The sequence below is a fragment of the Equus quagga genome, chromosome 5, assembly GCF_021613505.1.
Source record: "Equus quagga isolate Etosha38 chromosome 5, UCLA_HA_Equagga_1.0, whole genome shotgun sequence".
Classification (NCBI taxonomy): Eukaryota; Metazoa; Chordata; class Mammalia; order Perissodactyla; family Equidae; genus Equus; species Equus quagga.
Genome location: NC_060271.1, coordinates 136,761,608 through 136,781,504, shown reverse-complemented (window position 1 = coordinate 136,781,504; position 19,897 = coordinate 136,761,608). Strand labels below are relative to the sequence as shown.

Genomic DNA, 19,897 nt, shown 5'->3' with positions numbered 1-19,897 from the left:
TGCTCCCATGTCCTCTCACTCTCATCTGCTCCTCATCCCACTGTATTGCTGTCTTCTCCACTCCTCTGCTCCTCGTCCCACTGTGCTCCGTGTCCTCTGCTGTCTCCCTTCTTCCTCGTCTCACTGTGCTCCATGTCCTCTCCACTCTCCCCTGCTCCTCATCCCACTGTGCTCCTGTGTCCTCTCACTCTCCCCTGCCCCTCATCCCACTGTGCTCCCATGTCCTGTGCTCTCTCACCTGCTCCTCGTCCCACTGTGCTCTGTGTCCTATGCTCTCTGCCCTGCTACTCATCCTGCTGTGCTTCTCGTCTCTTCCCCACTCTCATCTGTTCCTCATGCCGCTGTGCTCCCGTGTCCTTTCCACTCTCACCTGCTCCTCATCTGGTAGTGCTCCCTGTGTCCTGGAGTTTCTGAGTCTTGGATGCTGGTTCCTCTTGGAGGAAGTAGCAGAGCAGAGGAGCACTGAAGTGGGGTCAGGATGGACAGCCCCCTGCCCTCTCTGGGCCTCAGCACATTAATCAACAAAATATCGGGTTTAAAATCAGCTTGGTCTCCAAAGCAGACCTTACTCCTGACAATCCCACATATAAACAGATGAAGGGCAGCCAGGGGGCAGGCAGGGAGCCATTGGTCAGCCCGCTCTTCTCCACAAGGCCCCTCCTAGGGAACCTTCAGGCTGGGCATCAGCAGAGCAGTGGCTGATGCCTCACGGAGAGACGGGAGAACGGGGCAGGGCCACGCCAGTCACTGTGAGTGGCAGCGGATGCTCCAGGGAGAAAGCAGCTGCAGAGGAGTTTGGAAATACCCTGGTGGGGTATGTGTAACATCATGCCACCGTAAAGCAGACGCCCCACAGGGAGTCAGCTTTGATCTGTATTGTCCTCCTCACCACCCTCGCATCTCCCAGGGGAGGGTGCTTGGGACCTTTTAGGTAGCACTTCTGTGCCCTTTTGCCTGTTCAGTAGGGAGGATAGGCATTACTGTTTCCATTTAGAAGGTCAGGAAACTGGGGCCTTGAGAAGCAGACGGCAGTAACCATGGCACAGCCTGCTGACCTCCAGGGGAGTGAGCTGTCCACTAGCCCTGCAGCCGGGAGGCCAGGGAAGGCCTTGTAGCTGCTGGGTTTGCCACCCCCGGGCAGGTGGTAGGCACCTCCCCGGGTCTGCTGGAGAAGCTGTCCAGCTACCCTGGCAGTGGCCCTCCCACGGATTCACTTTCACACCATTAGGTGACCCAGCTGCAGGCCAGGGCTGCATCTTCATCAGATTCGCTCATTTTATTAGGTTGCTAACTTCGGAACATGGCCTTGGTGGGTTATGAGCAGTTACCCTCCTGTTTTCACTGCTGCATCCCTCTATAGCCATTGTCTTCCCAGAGCCAAGAGCACGGGCCTGAGGTTGTGTGCTCAGCAGTGCAGTGACATCTGGGCAAGGCCTGGCCGTGGTGACAGGGCTCTTCTAACTCAGAACTCACGTGACCCGTAACTGACTTCTGTGGTGCACCTCCGACTCATGCGCACACTCACTGGCCTCTCCTCTATTGCAGCCTCCATCCAGCTGTGGAGGTCCCGCCTGGGCCGGGTCATGTGCTCCATGGCCAACTGCCTGCTCCTCATGAAGGTGGGTGTCACTGCAAACTGCACAGGGACCACTGGGACACTGATCGGAAACGCCCCATGGTCAGCGGGAGGGATCACCCAAGCAGAGGGTTCAGTGACACACTTGGGGCTAAATTTACTTTAATTTCTACTAAAAGAAATTTCAACAGAATGTAGAATTTACTTTGTCAAGTTTAATTGTTCGAACACAGGTCTAGATGATTTAATTAAAATCATTATTCGTATTCTTGTCTCTTGCTCCCCCGCTCACGCTCTCACTTTTCTCTGAACTCCATCTCAGAAAGGTCGCCTTTGTTCTCCCTGTGTGAACGGGTGTTTTTCCTCACCCTGGTTTGACTTGACTGATGCTCATGGCATCTGACGACCTGCTTCTCAGGGCCTCACCCAGAGCTTTCAGCCCCAAGGAGACAGCTGATGGATCAAGAGTCTGCACTGAGGGCCACGGTCCTTTGTTCTGGTCCATTACCCTCTAGCAGCCCCTCTCTAGCTTACACAGCAGGGTCTCCAGCTTCTCCCTTTCTTGGGAACCTGCAACACCCCAGCCCAGCTCAGTGCTCGCCCAGGGCAGGGTGACCGCGTGAGCTGGTGGCCTTGTTGCCAGCTGCAGGGGCTGAAAGCTGCTGCAGGAATCAGTTAGCTGCTATTATCACCTTCTGGGCTATTGTGAGCCAGGCGTAACTCCCCCACGGGCTAGCCCAGGGTCCTTCCTGAACTCGACCTGCCGCGTGCAGAAATGTGCCTGCGGGCTCTGTGTTTAACCTGACGTGGAGCCGGGTTGCACAGTGACCCACCCCTGTGGGAGGGTCGTGTCCTAGGCATGGCGCAGGGCTTGGGTGCAGGGGTAAGTTCATAGCCCTAAGCAGCCTGCCCATTTGGTCAGGAAGACGTATGGCCTGAAGTGGCTTTAGAGCAGCCCACACTGGGTGTGCAGGCAGTTCCCGTGCTGGTGGCCTGCCTTCTGTGCACCCGTGTAGTGAAACAACACTGGGGTACACACAGTGACCTTGCAGCACCCTGTCACTTTCCTGAGCTCCAGGCGCCTCCTCTAAGACAAGGCACATGCTGGTCTTTGACGTCCTCCAGCTGCAGCATTCACACAGCTCTCTCCTCTCAACATACTAGATGGCAGACGGTAGGGGATTAAAGAGCTCTGTGTTTCACCCAGAGCATTTTTTCCTCTGATATCCACATCTAACGTATTTCCCACATGGCAGCCTGCCCCTGTAGCGAGCGTGTCCCTCATCCTCTCACACCTTAACCCTGTGCCTGCCCCGGGCACACGCTTGGGCAGGAGGGAGATGGTTCCCCCAGAGCAGGGGCCTTGTCCCCTCTGCCCCTCCAAACAGGCCTTTCTCCCCAGCCGCCAAGCAATGGTGGCCTGCTCAGAAACCCCCACGGTCCGACCTCCAGCCCTGGGGCCACTGTCAGCCAGACCTGAAATTCACCTGCACTTGCAAAGAAATGAAGAACAAATTGTGAATTCATAGGGCTGATGTTTCATTAATCATGGGGCTAAAACTCCTCAGAAAGGAAGTTCCCTGTTCCACTGGTGGGTTTTCATTTGCGCTTTTAAGACACAATAGAAAATTATGGGATAAAAATGCTTTCCTTTGTCGTAATGTAGTGGTAATAATACCACCAGGGCCCCAGCGTAAGTCTTGCAGCACATTGTTGGGACTCACTACAGGACATAGTGTCATGTCTCAAAAATACTTGTGTGGTGAGTGCAGTTTAATGTGAAATTTTAGATTGATCTTCCATTATCATGAGTTAAAAAAAGGAATTGACAATTTTCCCGTCAAGGCCACCACAAGTGTGTGCATTCTGTTGCCACCTAGTGAGTGTGCCCAGCATTGCGACAGTGTGGTCTTCACATGTGAGGTAGCATGTTAATTAAATTACGTGTATGGACTAACAATGATGATTTAATCAGCCATTTAATTATTTTGAATAACATTTGTATTACAGTGAAATAAATATTAATTTAACTTTTTAATGATGAGAAGTCTGTTCATAGGCTTCAGCCCCGAACATCTGCATAATACAACCAGGCACCATTGTGTGTTACAGAGCCTGGGGCATCTCACCAGTCCTGCTCCTTCAGTGTCGCATCCTCTCCTTAGCCCACAGGAACCCCAAGGCACCGGCCGGCAGACCACAGGGATGCAGGTGCTCACTGCCTCAGTGCCTGCCCTGGGCCTGGAATGCCCCCAGCTCCCCGCCCTGCACAGGCCGCCAGCTGTGGCTTCTCCTGTCATTCAAAGGACCCTGTGCCACTAAACCACCTTCTCTCTGGCTTAACTCACGCTGCATAAGGCCTTTCTGTCGCAGGTGGTTGTGAATCTAGTTTCACAGCTACCTGGCAAGCGTGGCTGCTGACAGGACAAGGGTAAAGATGGAGTTAAAGTAGGTTCGTCCCTGTAAGCAAGCCATGCTGCTCTTTGCAAGGTCACATCTGTGTGAGCTGCAGAGTGGGTTAAGCTCTCTCTGAAGAGCTCATTTTAGCCATTTGCCTTACAGAGGCCGGGTTTCCTCCACCGCCAGTAAATAAACAATTTCATTAACTAGCAGTCAACTTATAGAAGCTCTCTGACACACTCCTGCTGTGGCTTATTTGATGAGAGGCTACTTGAAACCAGCCAGAGTCCCTCCCCGTGGCTGCAGCAGCTCCTGGGCCGTGACCACAGCTGATCTTATGGGGGCCAAGTGGCTGCCCCATGCTCCTTCCTCCTGTCAGACCCCTTGCCTAGAATCTAGCTTTCTCTCGTGGCTCCCATGCCTGCAGATCTGCCCAGAAGTATTCTCCTGGGAGAACTGTGTTTTAACAGATCTCTAGTAAAATAACTGTCCATCAAGGATCATTGCTGAATTTTTTAAAATCTGTCCTTTCTATATCGAATTACCTTCAGCAACATTGACTCCTGACCATGAGCACTGGACAGGAAGTTGTAAGGCAGTGACAGTGGCAGAAGCCATCCTGGAAGGGAGGCTGCCGTGGCCTTGTAGCCAGGTGTGGACACATCACTGCCCTCCACATCTGGTCATCCCTGGCCTCTTTGGTGCTGGCTCAGCCAGGAGCGTCAGTAAAGTGGGTGACGCAGGGGCCAAGATTTGGGGTACATGCACTGGCATGACCCAGTGACACTTGAGTGATAAAATCAAAACTCCCTTTCATTCACTCTGAACCAAAGTTAGGGGTAGGTGTTAAATTATAGCAGGTGATTCCCAGTGTGACAGGTGCTCCAAGGTGCCCCCCACCCCCCGGAGCTCAGGCCATGGCCTAACCCCACAGCCGCTGGGCGCCCCACCCCTCAGCTGGGCCTCAGCTTCCCCAGGGTTCTGCCGGCCACCAAGCTGTGGGAGCCACTGCCTCCTCCAGGAGCGGCGCCTCTCGGCGTGCACTCACACTCACACTTGCACACTCGTGTGAGCATGGCACACACAACACTGGATGCGGCATGGCCCTGCCACCGGCAGTGGTGACAGGCAGTAAGAAGCCATGGGGAGGGACAAGGCAGGTGCTGTCAGGCTCCCATGTGCATCACGCCTTTAATGAAATCCTTTAATGAGCTGCACTTGAAGGTGTCACACTAGAGAGTGCTGCTCATTTTTTCCCTGCTGAACTGGAATTTTACTTGTCATCTGTCTTTCTTTGCAACATCCCAATTAGCAAACTAGTAACTCCAGTTCCAGTTTGGATGAGATTGAAAATGTAGAAGAATAAAGAAAGAAAAGTCCCTTTTGGGTGACCTGCTTTCTTACCCCCGATAGAGGCGCCTGGTTCTGCCTGTCTTGCTGGTGGACCAGGAGGGCTTTCCTTACTCAGCGTCAGCCGAGTGCCCACAATGGTGGCGCTGGCCAAGTGGGCAGGGGACTGTGGAGGTCAGTCATATGAGGGCAGGTGTTGCCCAGTCACTGCAGGGCAGAGTGGAGGGCGCCCCACTGAGGGCACAGGAGAATCGAGTGGGTGAGTGAGAGGCAGAGGACTTGGCGCCGTAGCTCCAGAGCCTTTCTCAGCGTCCGTGTGTGAATGTCTCTAAAGTGGTAAGAACTTCCGGTGTCACAGTTGAGTTCTGCTGTTAGTCTGACCCAGAATCTTAAGCTCACTATCTCAGCTAAGTTGTTTTGTGAGTTTTTTGTTCATTTACATTTGAAGACTTTACCTGCGTTTCTAGCATAGAAAATGTTTAAGAGATGCTGTTAGTAAACTTGGCTTATGTATTTGGTTGCTGGAGATGACAAAATTCGCCAGTTCACTTAATAATTTTGTCAGGAGCAAGAGAGAGTCCAGGTGAAAGACTGATTGCTCCTTAGAAGATGTAAGCAAGACCCTCAGCCTCATGCACGACTCCCAGCCTCAGACAGCCCTCGGGGACCGGAACCCGTCACTGGACTAGTTGCACATAGAACTCAGGTCCTGGTGGGCGCTCCCCATAGGCCAGTGTCTGGTGCTGGGCGTCCTGCCTCCTACCCGCTCACGTGTTCCCACGTCCTCTCTTCACACGTGAGTCTGCACGTGCTCCAGCTCTTCCAGCTGCGCAAAACGGAGAGTGATCTTTTTAACTCTAAGATGTTCTTTGGGTGCTTCTTCCCGCAGGACTACGTGCTGGCCGTGGATGCGTACCATTCTGTCATCCAGTACCACCCCGAGCAGGAGCCGCAGCTGCTGAGCGGCATCGGCCGCATCTTCCTGCAGGTGTGTGCGGCGCTGACTCGCGAGCTTCGGGGCCTCCTGCTGGGGGGCCCAGGACTGAGCGTTAATTCTGGTGATTGGAGAAGTAGCACAGAAGTATCTCAATTCAGATGTCTGTGCCTGTTGAAAGGTTTGGTTCTTTACAGTTGTTCTGGTTTGTATTGAGTATTTCATCTGGCTGGCTCCAACGTGATTATGAAGCCAATTACTAAATGTGAATTTACGTAGATTTTCATTGGTGACACGCGGAAACATTACTTTAGAAACTGTCCTGTTGCTGTTAAAAAGCATTGACGAAACCATGAAGAATCTTACTTCAGCTTGGCTGATAATATAGTAACTCACTGACATTTTGCTGGGAGGAGCACTTGACTCCACGTGGACTGGACAGAGGAAGTCCAGCTTGAAGCAGTGGTCCCAACAGTGCAGCAAGTGAGGGACAGCGCCCATCTGCCAAGAGCGACACCGAAGCCGGGATGCGTTTCCCTGGAATGTGTGGTGATGGGGAGTGACGCGCCCCCTCCTCACGGCTGTCCTTCAGGATGGTCATCTTGCGGGCTGAGCCTCATTGGCCTCTGCCCCTCCTGCCTCAGCCTCCGAGGGCTTCTGCATGACGTCCTCTGTCCTCCCGTGGCTCCTCTGCATTCCTCTGCCGGTGCCCTGGGGCCGGGCGGTCTGTTCAGCAGCCTGCCTGGGACGTCAGAGGACACGGGCCGGAGAAGGAGGGCCTTCCTGGCAGGGCAGTCTGCCCACCTGCCGTGGAGCAGGTCTCACACCGTCGCGGCTAGGGTCTAAAGCACGGGTCTCCTGGAGGAGCAGCACAGCACCTAGAATCCACGCATAGTTCCAGCTCTTTCTGGACCACAGACATGAGGAGCCAGTCCTAGGGCCCCATGGTCGGGGCACGGGATTTGGTCCACATCTCGCTCCCCCAGCTGGCCGGACAGCTCTGTCCTGAGGTGAAGCCCGGTCCCTGAAGCCCCACCCTGCCCTGCACCTCGCCCACCCCAGGAGCACCCTCGCCCACCCCCCAGGCCCGAGACCTGCTCCTGCCGAGCTGCAGCTTCTGTAAAGCTGCTCCAGCAGGCAGCTGAGGGCACCCAGGTTCGGAAACGGTCCTGGGAAGCGTCCCTGCGTGCCTGGGGCCAGCCCTGTCCAGGCCCATGTCCCCCCTGAGGACCGACATGCCTTGGCATCTGTGCGTCCTCCCCTCAGAGGGCACAGGGCGGCTGAGTGTTCATACAGCAGCACTGCTGGCCATGTCCCCCCGTTTCCCTCGTCTTCTCAACCTCAGGCCTCAGCCTCAGCCCCCAATTCCCCCCAGACCACAGCGTTGGCCTCCTAAGTGCAGCTCTGTCGTGTTGTTGTCGGGCAGAGTTCCTGCAGGCCCTCATGGCTTACCTGTCAGGTCACCCCACATCTGGAGCCCACGTTCAGGGCTCTCCCAAATTTCGCCCTAGCCTGTGTCTTCCAACCTAGCTTTCTCTTTGCTTCAAGCTCCTTTTCCTCCCTCTGCCTGGCCAATCCCGCCCATCCTTCAGGGCTCGACAGAAGATGCCAGTAGGGTCGCCCTGCCCCTCGATAAGCTCTCTGCTCCCTTCTTTCCCAAGTCTTCTTTGGGGATGAACGCACAGGGCTCAGGAGCTGGGCTGGAAGGACACAGAGCCCTGGCTCAGGTTATAGAACCTTGCTCAGCCTCAGTTTCCCCCTCTGAAGAATGGTTCTAATCACAGCATGTAGAGGGTTTTTGTAGAGACTAAGCTAATCCATTAAAATATGTTGCACAGTGTGTGGGACAGAGTAAGAGCTCAGGAAATGGGACTTACTGGGTTTCCCCACATCTCACCCTTCTGTGGGACTTGAGGAACAAGGCGCACTTCATCCCGTTCCCACAGGTCCTGGTGGAAGGCTACACCCGGAAGTCCAGTGGCCAAAGCCATACCCGGTCCGAAGTGCCCTTGAAACCCCTAACCACGTGCAGTCGGTGTTCAGCGCGTAGAGAGAAGCCGAAGCTCACTGGGGTTCTAGAGCCTGTGAGCTGGATGGTAGTAGGGAACAAAAGGAGTGTCCACATGCAAACTTGTGGACGTTCAGACCATGCTGCCCAATCCCAGAGCTGTCCTACGGGGTGGGCTTGTCCGTTTCCAACCATGGGTCTCAGCACATTGAGTTGAGAGGAAAGGATCACAAGAGATGGCAGATTACATGGGTTACAGGATCACATAGGACAAGGCAGGGTGTGGTGTTCTGCTGTGGCGGCCCTAACAGCCTGGTAACCGTGAAGGAACCTGATCTAAAGGAACCATGACAGCACTAGGGACGGTCGAGCTGAGTGGAGATGAGGTGAATGAATGGGCGTTAAATCTCCAGACAACGCCACCCCGCTGGTATAGAACCTTGGCACTGCCTCGCTGTGTGTTTCAAATTCTGCATTGAATTCAGTCTTTAAGGTTTTCCTAAAATATTCTGTGAACTAGAAATAGGAGACGACCCGTGCTTCACAGCAACAGGACCGTGATGCTGGCTGTGAAAGAAGAGACGGGCCAGTGTGCAGAGGGCCCCCGTGGCCCCACTTTGTGCGAGCCCTCCTCATAACAGACACATTCAGTATCTCAGAACCGAGTCTGTGTTTGGAAAGCTGCCTCATTCTTTCCAAGAAGTTCATAACCTAATTCTGGTTACTGAGCAAAGGGTCGCCTATTCAGTCTGCACACCGTTCCCATCACAGGTGGAAACACCGGACTCAGACGCGCAGCAAGTTAAAGCACGTGACAGACGCGGTACCAGACAGACAGGAGTCAGTGCGTTGCTCACCACTGCCTCGGCTCACAGGCATGATTTCTTCTATCTACATGCGCACCCGCTGACTGCCAGGCACCCACAAACCCGGACCAGCGTCCATTTAGAAACTGAGGCCTGCTGGGGCCATTGCCACAGTCCTTGTCCCCTCGCCCTGCGGGGCGCCTTACAGCGCCTGCGGCCCAGCAAATGGGCGGCCGGTTAGGGGAGGTTCGGTTAGGGACGGCTCAGACGGAGCGGGATTTCTGCTTCAGAAGGGACGTCTGTTCTGAACAGGATTGAAGTGTTTGTTCTGAGGGAGTTTCTTGGAAACCTAAATTAAAGAAGGGCCGAATGAGCCAGATCTGTAAACCTAGAGAGGCCTTCACTTCTCCTCTTACACTTACTTCTGCTGACTGAGATCCACCCCTCAGAGGCTTTTTTGCCTGTGTTTTTTTCTGTCTTGGAAGCTGAGAGAGAATGCAAGGGAGCAGCTGGTCTGGGGGTTGTCCCTCATGCCAGGAAGGCAGCCTCTTGTGCCATCATGAAGTCCAGGGTCGAGTGCATGAGGACGACCTAGGCGGCTCCATACCACTGAGAGCGGCGGCTGGTCTCCACTGGACCACAGAGCAGGGGCCTTCACATCCTGGCCGGAAGCAGGACCCAGGCAGTGGGCAGGCAGGAAGCCTTCAGCACTGCAGGGGAGAGGAGCTGCTGGGCAACACTGGTCAGCACGGACCCAGGGGAAGGTGGTGCTCAGTCGTTTAGTTTTGCCCCTGAGGGTGTGGCCTGTCTATCCTGGAGGGTGCAGAGGCAGCAGGGAGCAGGACTGGATGTGCTCTGGGCCGGGTGGAAATGCGGGGTTGGAGCCTGGAAGGCAGGTCGGGTCCAGAAGCGTGGTGGAGGGGGCCTCTGCAGGGGGCCACCTGATTTACTTATCCTGCCTCCTTCCGCTGGACCCGAGGTCCTGCCAAGAGCAGCTGAGGGAGGGAGTCAGGAGGAGAACAGAGAGCCAAGATCAGAGTCTTAGGACTTGTACATCCGGGACGTCCCAGGGGATGCTGGAGAGAGAGAACTCGAAGGAGGAAGAGAGAAAAGAGGAGCCAGGACACTGTGTAGTAGGTTACTTTTATTATTTTATGTATATTAACCAGGGGGATTTACCATTTGGAACATATCAGCTCATCTGATAAATTTTAAAGTATGAAAATTTTTATATACAAAAATTTAAGCTGATTTTTCTGTATGAATTTCAGGCCTATGTTTTCATAACTAAAGTTTATTGATAGTAAATATGAAAAGAACTAGGATTTTTAGCTGACTACAGATTTGTTATAAGCTAGTGACCTACTGTGCTGTGCTGTCTTCAGATGCAGTTAACGTAACCTGATGCCACATCACAGAGCGAGCTCGTTCTTGCTGGCCTCTTCATCGAGCAGCTCACAACTGCAAGAACAGCTCACAACTGCAAGAACGTATAACATTCAGTCCTGAGAGGTGACCTCTGGTGGCTTCAGGCCCCTAAGCAGGTGAAGGGTCAAAAACTGCGACACAGGAGGAACAGCTGACAGAACTGAGAATCTTACCTCTTGTGGCAGGAACACGAGCCCAGGCAGGGTGGACTGAGAGCCAAGGGCCCAAGGTCCTGGGGCCTGAGCCCAGACAGCGGATCGCAGTCCAGCTCTGTGGGTCCAGCCACTCTGGGGGCCGCCCCCCCTGGAGTCTCTGCCCTCCCTGTGGCAGCAGGTGGGGAGGAGTGAGCTCACACCTGGTGCCACGGCCCCACCGAGGCTCTTTTCCAGGAAGGAGGGGAAAACAGGTAGTGAGAATTCTTGGTTTCTGCCATGGAAATACACTTAGGATTTGTTACTCCAAAGGCCAGAACCAACAGGTTGGCACTCCCTGGGGAGATTCCCTGACCTTGGCACCTATAAGTGAAATTGGTCTCAGGTTGTGCATGTGCGCATGAGCGCCCTTCTCAAAAGTGTTTGGCATCTGTTTTCATAAAAATAAGTTAGACGTGGGGCTGGCCCAGTGGCGCAGTGGTTAAGTTCACACGTACCACTTCTCGGCGGGCCAGGGTTCACCAGTTCAGATCCTGGGTGCGGACATGGCACCACTTGGCACGCCATGCTGTGGTAGGCATCCCACATATAAATAGTAGGGGAAGATGGGCATGGATGTTAGCTCAGGGCCAGTCTTCCTCAGCAAAAAGAGGAGGATTAGCAGTAGTTAGCTCAGGGCTAATCTTCCTCAAAAAAAAGAAAAACAAGCTAGACGCTTTCCTTCTTTCTCTGTTCACTAGAAAATTTTGGCTGTCTTGGAATTATCTGTTCCTTGAAGGTTTGAATAATTCACCTAAGAAATGCCTGTGCCAAGCTCTGGGGATTTGTGGGCAGGACAATGACCATTTTTCATAACTTATTGTTATGAATCTGCTTTCGTGTTATATGCTTGAAGATTTTTCTCCGTTTCTGGGATCAGTTTTGGTAATCAGCATGTCCTAGAAAATCACCTGTTTGGTCCATGTTTTCCCATGTATTTGCAAAGAGTTCTATAAAATGCAATCCTCTTTTATAATTATTTCAATTTCCTTTCTGCCTATAGTTATTTCTCCTTTCACATTTATAATTCTGTTTGTTTCTGCTTTCTTTTTCTTGATTTAATTCATCCGCTTATTATCTGTTTTCTTCAAACAACTAGTTTGGGTTTGTCATTTATTTACTTTCTAGATATTCTGCAATAATTTTAATTGCCTTTTTATATTGTCTAATTTTTTAAGTTGCCTCTCTTACAGAATGAGTAGGATTTTTCAATCCTAACTACATTTTAATAATTATGAAGATGCAAACTTACTTTCTAATCACAAGAAAATCAGTAGGTGGCAAAGAATATTCCAAGATTTCTCTATTATCTTCGAATAGAAAAGTAGTTTCAGTCCAGCCCCACATCAGCCCCGTGAGACCTCGTGCACAGAGGGCCAGCACGTGGTCTGGAGTTGGGCAGACCTGGTTTTGAGCCTTGGGCTGTTAAATGTGAGCTGTGCGACCTGAGAAAACTGCCTAGCCTTTCTGAGCCTCATTTCCCCGTCTAGAGCGTGAAGATGGTAAGAACGTCCACTTCACAGGTGGTGGTGTGAGCCATGTTTGAAGCACTTGGCACAGGACCCTGCGTATATGGAGGGCTCGACAGAGCTTTACTAGCGATAGTGATCTCCAGTGTACCCAGCAGTGTTCAGTGTGGTCCTCTTCAACAGGGCTTTAGTTGACGTGAACACACTGCAGGAAATTCACATGTCAGGCTGAGGCGTGGCACTGAGCCCACGCAGACTAGAGTTTCTTTCTAGGCAGTTAGCAAGTGAAAAGCCTTGGCATACTTCACACTGCTCCAGCTGTGCGTCCAGGAAAGGAGGCATGGATAAATCCATTGTTTTCTTCGCGTGTGTGTGTCTTATTTGTATGTTTTGTTTTGTTTTTCTTCCTCCTCATGTGGTATTTTTTTGTGGGGTGGTGTCAGTAACTGGGAAGGGCCTGAGACTTTCCTCCTTGCAAGCTGTGACGTTAGCTGCCAGTTCATGGATGCTGACAGAAGACTCTGGATTCCCGGACCAGAGACACAGGATGTTTATTACTCACAGCAATTGCAGTATAGCCAGAGCGTCATTTTTGTCACCAAACACCGAACCCTGATTTCCCTAGGGTAATGCGAAGAGGGCCTGATGAAACCTGCAGTGGGTGCATTGCTGGAGATCACCTGAACTTCAGGGACCCACATCTTTGCTGCTGGACCCTGAGCCTGCGTGCCCTTGGCTTGAGAAGGAGATAATGTGGCCTCCAAAGCTGTGCACATCTCCCTGGGAAGACCTGTGGGACAGAGCAGTCAGTGCCTGACTCCCTGTGTCTCCCAGCAAGTGGCTGCAGAACTCATGCGGGTTTGGGTTCGCAAGTGACAGATGGTTGCCCCAAAGAGGGCGAGGTAACTAGTGCCCTCAGCTCGGCTCTAATTACTCGAATGCAACAGCACACATCCACTCGTCTTAGGATAATCCTGTGGACAAAGACAGTATTGTGTAGGGTTCTTGCTGTTTCTCTAGGCTAGCCCTGGAACATGTGGGCATCTGTTTTTACCTCACCCTTGTGTGTAAGGTTTTGTTATAACAGGATCCTTCTTAATTTTTATGTATTTCTCATCATAAGCCTTGGACCTTTGATTTCCTTCCGTATGCTTTTGAAGGCAGAAAGAGACCCGGTCTCCCTGAACAAAACCCCAAGCTGCGGCTCTCCAGCGATGGAGGGGCGGGAGATGTTAAGCCATCAGGAGTCCCTGTGGATCGGCTTTGTTTTATTAAGGGAGCAGAGCGGGTTTTTCCTTATGTTTGTTTGATATGTCTGAGAAGAGTAGGGTGTGGGTGTTTTACAGAATTCTTTATTATTGAGTCAAAATATAACTTTGAAATTTGTAAGTTTGATGAACTCTATCATTTTACTGGTCACAAAAAACAAAATTGATTTGGGGCCTGCCATATTATTCCAAAATGTAATTTTTTTAGTCATTCATTTTATTTTATTTATTTATTTATTTATTTTGAGGAAGATTAGCCCTGAGCTAACATCTGCTGGCAATCCTCCTCTTTTTGCCAAGGAAGACTGGCCCTGAGCTCACATCCGTGCCCATCTTCCTCTACTTTATATATGAGACACCTACCACAGCATGGCTTGCCAAGCGGTGCCATGTCCACACCCAGGATCTGAACCAGCGAACCCCGGGCTGCCAAAGCAGAACGTGGGAACTTAACCGCTGTGCCACCAGGCCGGCCCCAGTTTTTATTTTACTTAATGCTATGCCAGCATTCCTTTCAAAGGGTACAAATTAAAAACTTAAGACTTTTTTGGGGGCCAGCCCCATGGCCGAGTGCTTAATAAGTTCACGTGTTCTGCTTTGGCAGCCGAGGGTTTCTCCGGTTCAGATCCTGGGCGCAGACATGGCACCGCTCATCAGGCCATGCTGAGGTGGTGTCCCACATAGCAGAGCCAGAAGGACCTACAATTAGAATATGCAACTGTGCATTGGGGGGCTTTGGGGAGAAGAAGAAAAAAAAAGGAAGATTGGCAATAGATGTTAGCTCAGGTGCCAATCTTTAAAAAAAAACAAAACTTAAGACTTTTTAACATGGCATGTGTATTAACAACTTAGTTTCTCACATATGATGTTGACATCCCACTATATCCTAAATGTGGCTCTTTTTTTACAAAAAGTAATGGTTAGTGAAATGGTTACCAAGGTTTGCCCCTGCCTGATCTGTAAATGTCTTATATCCTGACATGATACTAGGGAACTATATATGTAGATTTAATATTCCTTTTAATTCGTTACCTGAACTGACTAAACAATTTTGTCAAAGCAGATTGGAGACATAAAAACAGCTGAAAAGTATTTTCAAGACGTGGAGAAAGTAACACAGAAATTGGATGGACTGCAGGGTAAAATAATGGTTTTAATGAACAGGTATATATTTTAAAATTGAATATTTTGTCCAGTTTCCCAAAAGAGTTTCAACTTCTTACTGTGAGTTCTAAAGCCCGCTGGAGAAAATGCTCCCCTTCGCCCTTCCTCCTGTCCTGTCTCTCAGAGCTGACACTGAATAAATCATAGACCCGAGAAGTATCCTGGCATTGTCTCGAATTGCAATCGTGTTCTTCTAGTCATAAAATCTGATTTTAACATTTTTCCCCCTTGTTTTTCAAAGTACTGCTTATATGCCCCATTTTCAACATAAATTTGCATAGATGCTTACTGTCTCTGGTGCACCAGCCATTTTTAGGTCCTCTGTCTCGGTGCTCTGTGATTGGCCTGTGAGTAAAACGGTGCGGCACCGTGAGGCTCTGTGTGTGTCTGTTTATTACAGCGAAGCCCGCACCCAGACAGGAAGCATGGATGGAGCGGGTATCCGTTTTCATGGCAGGAAATCATTGTAGGTGCAGTTATGTCTAAATTAATACAAAGTAGACCTACTTAATTTGCTAGCCAGATGCATAATGAGGTTCAGTCCAGGGAAGTGTCGCCCGCTCCCTCTGGACAGCATGAGCACCAGACTGCGCAGAATTAAATGCTCGAGGAGCAAATGGCACCCATGCCATCTGGGTGGTTTGGGGGGCTGCCCTGTCAGTTTGGCTGGTACACATCAGCCCCTTGACTTTTCCCGGCTGACACTTTACATGTCGCTTACATTCCAGAGCTTTCCTTCACCTCGGTCAGAATAACTTTGCAGAAGCCCACAAGTTCTTCACAGAAATTTTGAAGATTGAACCAACAAATGCAGTGGTAAGCTTCCCAGCAGCTTCAGCTCACGCTGTGCCTCTCCCAGGCCACTGGCCTCAGGCTGTTGCAGGGGTGGTTGGGGGAGGTTTCCAGCCCAGCTCAGCCCCCAGGCCCAGAGCCAGGCCAGGGTGCGCGGGGCCCAGGCCTGGCCCGGGAGCGGCAGCCGGGGCCGTCTGCCCAGTCCTGCGCGTGCGTCCCTCTCCCCAGGCCAACAACAACGCTGCGGTGTGCCTGCTGTACCTGGGCAGACTCAAGGACTCCCTGCGGCAGCTGGAGGCCATGGTGCAGCAGGACCCCAGGCACTACCTGCACGAGAGCGTGCTCTTCAACCTGACCACCATGTACGAGCTGGAGTCGTCCCGCAGCATGCAGAAGAAGCAGGGCCTGCTCGAGGCTGTGGCCGGCAGAGAAGGGGACAGCTTTAACACGCAGTGCCTCAAGCTGGCCTAGGCCACACCTCGGGGCCTGGGCTCTTTGTAAACTGTGCGCATTGGAGCTGTATGTTAGTGTGACTGGCGGACTCATAAAGCCTCTTCCACTGGTGTCTGAGAGCCTGTCCCCTTGCCCGGAGCCCTGGCCGAGGCTGCTCGGCAGGTGCTGAACTGCAGCCAGCTGGATGCCCGCAGCTCCGCCGCCGTCTGTGGATGCCGCACGTAAACGCCCCAGAACGGCGGCCACCGACAGGAGAGCCGCGTGACGGGTCAGGTCCCTTTCCCTTCCTCCTGGAAGCCACTCTGCTTCATTTATTAATTCTGAATATCCCCAGAAAAGCTGGAAAATGTGATATAAACCATCCCCACTATATGCCTGAATGTTCTAGAGGGTTTCCATACCAAACCTGGTTGCCATTCATCCCCTCATCCCCACACCCCCAAAAACGTCCATTTTATTCATCTGAATCTTTTGCAGCCGGTGCTGCACACCTCGGACAAGCGTGGTGACGGTGAAAGAATCTGTCATGTGCATCGCAGGCGGGGCGGCTGCATCCAGGGGAGTCGGCAGAGCAAAGGGGCGCTCCCTGCCCACGGGGGGGATGGGGGCGGGGGGCTGGTGCGTCTGCAGCAGTGCCCACGCTGTCTGTCTGCTCATGTCTGAGTGTCAGGACATTGCTGTAAGGTGTACAACGTCATTCCTGCTTTTAAAAAACCTAAAGTACCTGAAAATTTCTTCACTTTTCTAAAGATCTTTTGGCAGATGTCCTTTAAATAGCTAGCTCTCCTAAAACGTTCATTTTAAAGACTCTGATGTAAACATCTATTGCATAAAGCTAAGCGAAGCTATACTTCTATTCATTTTCATTTTTGTAATAAAGTAAAAACACAAACACAGCATCTACCTGACAGATAGTCTCAGCACATTTGCTGAAATTTAAATTGCACATTAAAATAGAAGATGACATGACCAAAAGAACTGCTAGATACCAAGGAGGTTTTAAAATCTTTCTCTTCAAGAAGAAAGAAAAATAAGAAACGTGTTTCAGAAGCCAAAATATCTGATGATGTCATTTGAATCCCTTCACCTTGAGGGTTTTCCTTCACATCTGGCTTCGGGGTGAGACAAGGCCCAGCCTCCAGTTGGAGCCTGGCAGAGGCCGCGGGGGCGTCTCGTGGGGCCTGTCGTTTCCAGGTCAGTGGTTCAGAGCAGTCCCAGGTCAGCTGTGCATAAAAGCCGATAATACTGCACAGGTTCCCTCGAGACAGAAGCCAAGCAAATTAGAAACAGGACTCAAGGTTCCCCAGGAAATTGATACTTGCATCGCAGAATGCACTCTCCCTCCCCGACCTCCCTTCCCGATGACTGGCGCCTCCTGGAAGATGCCCCGCAGGTGGGCAGGCCGGGCACTGAACCCCCTGAACCGTGCCGTCCAGGCACCTGGGGCCTCTGCTCACAGGCACGGACCTGTCACCTCACTCCTCACTCGGGCACTTTTGCGAGTCCTTGAAGGTGGAAGAGGAAACACTGCTCCGAATGTCCGTAATGTCTGGGGAATAGTCATAATTTAACTAGGTCACAGTTTTCCTTTATCTTAAAATTTAAAAAATTAAATGCATCCCTGAAATCTGTCTGAGTCGAGTAGAGTGAATGACTGACATTAAAGAGTTTATATTCCAACCTGAGAAACGGAAAGCTCCTAAGAGCAGGGGGCCTGCTGTTCCATCAGTTGTTCTCACACAGTTGTTCCCGGCCAGCAGGCTCGGCATCTCCTGAATGCCTGGGAAATGCAGATTCTTGGCCCCACCCCAGACCCGCCGCATCAGACACTCCAGCTGGGCCTGCAGTCTGCGTGTCCTGTGGGGCCCGTGATGCTCCAAGACTCACGGGAGAACCCGTGCTGGAGCCTGGGAGCTGCGGTCAGAGTCCACGGCCTTCAAGCCACCTCTCGCATGGCTGCCACCTTTCCTGCGTCCTCTCCAAGCTCGCTGCCTCGAGCCCTCTGCTGTGCCTCTCTCAAGGCTCAGTCAAATGTCGCTCCACCTGGGAGCTTTCCTTGAACCCCCCAGGAGGATGAGGGCACCTGTGGTCCTCGCTCCCCTTTTGCTTCCATTCAGGAACCCTCCAGGCTGCTCCCACTGCATAACCCTGCACAGCCCCCACTGCGGGGCTCTGGCTGAGACAGCCCTTGGCCTCCTCTAGTTCTCCTGTGGAAGCTTCTGGAAGGGCCCTCTGGGCAGACGCGCCTCCCAAGTGATGCCACCATGGTGTGCAGAGTCAGGGCTCAGCAGAGCTGCTGCACAGAGGGGGGCCCCAGATGGGCATGCAGCAGGGCACCTCGAGTGGCTCACAGGCATCTTACCCACAGGCCCAGGCCCCCAGGTAGTCCTCGTATCTCTGGCTCCAGGCACAGACAGACGGCACTTATGCCAAGAACGCCTCTGCCAGCAGCGACAGGAGAGAGGTTCCAGGATGCTGATGGTGACAGGTCCTCCTGTGACAAGGAACAGGCCCAATTCCAGGGATGGACAGGACCACGAACATCCTGCCTTGTATGGAACCTGGGTCAATGGGCCTTGGGCCACCAGGGTTCCTGGCGCCGGGAGCCAGGGCTGCTCGGTGTCAGACAGCCTGCCAGGGCCACCAGGATGACCTGGTCACAGAGCCACCAAACGTGGCTCTTCTGCAGGCGAGGAAGGCCAGTAACAGCCCAAGTTGAATGCCCCACCAGTTCAGAGGGAAGGGACCAAAGATGGATTTAATTCAACTTAAAAAAGAGAAGAATGGATGTTTCTTGCAGTCCTGAGACCGTGGCCCAGACTTGAACTCACTCAAGTGGTCACCTTCCGGCTGGCGTCTCTCCCAGAGGCACGTCCTCTGTGCAGAACGCCACATCGTGTCTCATCTCCAGTGGGACCGAGCCTCCGCGGCAGCTCGGCGCCCTCTGCCGCCCACGCCCTCCAGTGCTTTCACGGAGTCGGTCTTGGGCAACACCCCTGAAATCAATGAGCGAGAACAAACACCGTGCAGACGGCGGGCCAACCCGGCAGGGGACGAGAGCACAACCACGCAGTTCTGGCCACACACACACGAGGGGATTATAACATCCAAGAAAGTGGAGCTATTATTACTCTCCAGTGCATGAACTAAGAATGACAGGCTGTTTGTAACAGTTTGCATCTTAAAAAGCCATGATACCAATTTTCTTATCATTATTATTATACCACTGATAATAAAACTCACTTGCCCATAAAGGAGCAATCTTGTTCCCTCATTCTCCTGGATTGTTGCAGGAAAAGCAGCATCACGGATTTCTCAAACAGTGCATCTATTGCACAAATGCTGTTTCAGCATGCTCTCTGCATCTTACTAGGGAACACAAGTTCTGTTCAGATAAGAACGTTATGCGGGCAACTGAGTTTATAACCTGCAAACTCAGTGAGCCATTCAACAAGAGGCGCGAGTGCCCCCGAGAGGCAGGAGCCCCCCCGAGACGCAGGAGTCCCCTGAGAGGCAGGACCACCCCAGAGAGATGGGAGCACCGCCCCAGAGGCAGGAGCCCCCTGAGAGGTGGGAGCACCCCCAGAAAGGTGGAAGCACTCCCCGGAGAGGCAGGAGCCCCCAAAGAGGCAGGAGCACCCCCAGAAAGGTGGAAGCACCCCCCCAAGAGTCAGGAGCCTCCCGAGAGGCAGGAGCCCCCTGAGAGGTGGGAGCCCTGCAAGAGGCGGGAGTGCCCCCCAAGAAGCAGGAGCACCCCCCCAGAGGCAGGAGCCCCCTGAAAGGCAGGAGCCCACTGAGAGGTGGGAGCACCCCGAGAGGCGGGAGCCCCCTGAGAAATGGGAGCCTCCCGAAAGGCAAGAGCGCCTGCACTGAGAAGGAAGCACAGCCCAGGTGGGTCCCTCTGCTCGTCTGCATCTTCCAGTCCTTCGAGGGCCACCTCCATGAGGTCCCAGCAGGTCACCCTCACAAGAAGCGGGAGAGCACACTGAACGCCCTCCACAGAGCCCGATGTGGTGCACGACGCTCAGAAGCAAGCCACGAGCACAGGCCCCGCTCTG

The 19,897-nt window shown here is 52.5% G+C and overlaps 1 protein-coding gene across 2 annotated transcripts in view; it reads left to right on the top strand.

Moving 5' to 3' along the window:
• The window catches only part of TRAPPC12 (trafficking protein particle complex subunit 12), an 89,608-nt gene extending 70,515 nt beyond the window's left edge, over positions 1-19,093 (top strand). For both annotated transcript variants that reach the window (XM_046660809.1, XM_046660810.1), the window contains exons 8-12: positions 1,546-1,619; positions 6,216-6,314; positions 14,494-14,594; positions 15,323-15,410; positions 15,615-19,093. In XM_046660809.1, the coding sequence (XP_046516765.1) occupies positions 1,546-1,619; positions 6,216-6,314; positions 14,494-14,594; positions 15,323-15,410; positions 15,615-15,857 (605 nt within the window). In that variant the 3' untranslated portion in view covers positions 15,858-19,093. The remainder of the gene's footprint in view (positions 1-1,545; positions 1,620-6,215; positions 6,315-14,493; positions 14,595-15,322; positions 15,411-15,614) is intronic.
• The last annotated feature ends 804 nt before the right edge of the window (positions 19,094-19,897 follow it).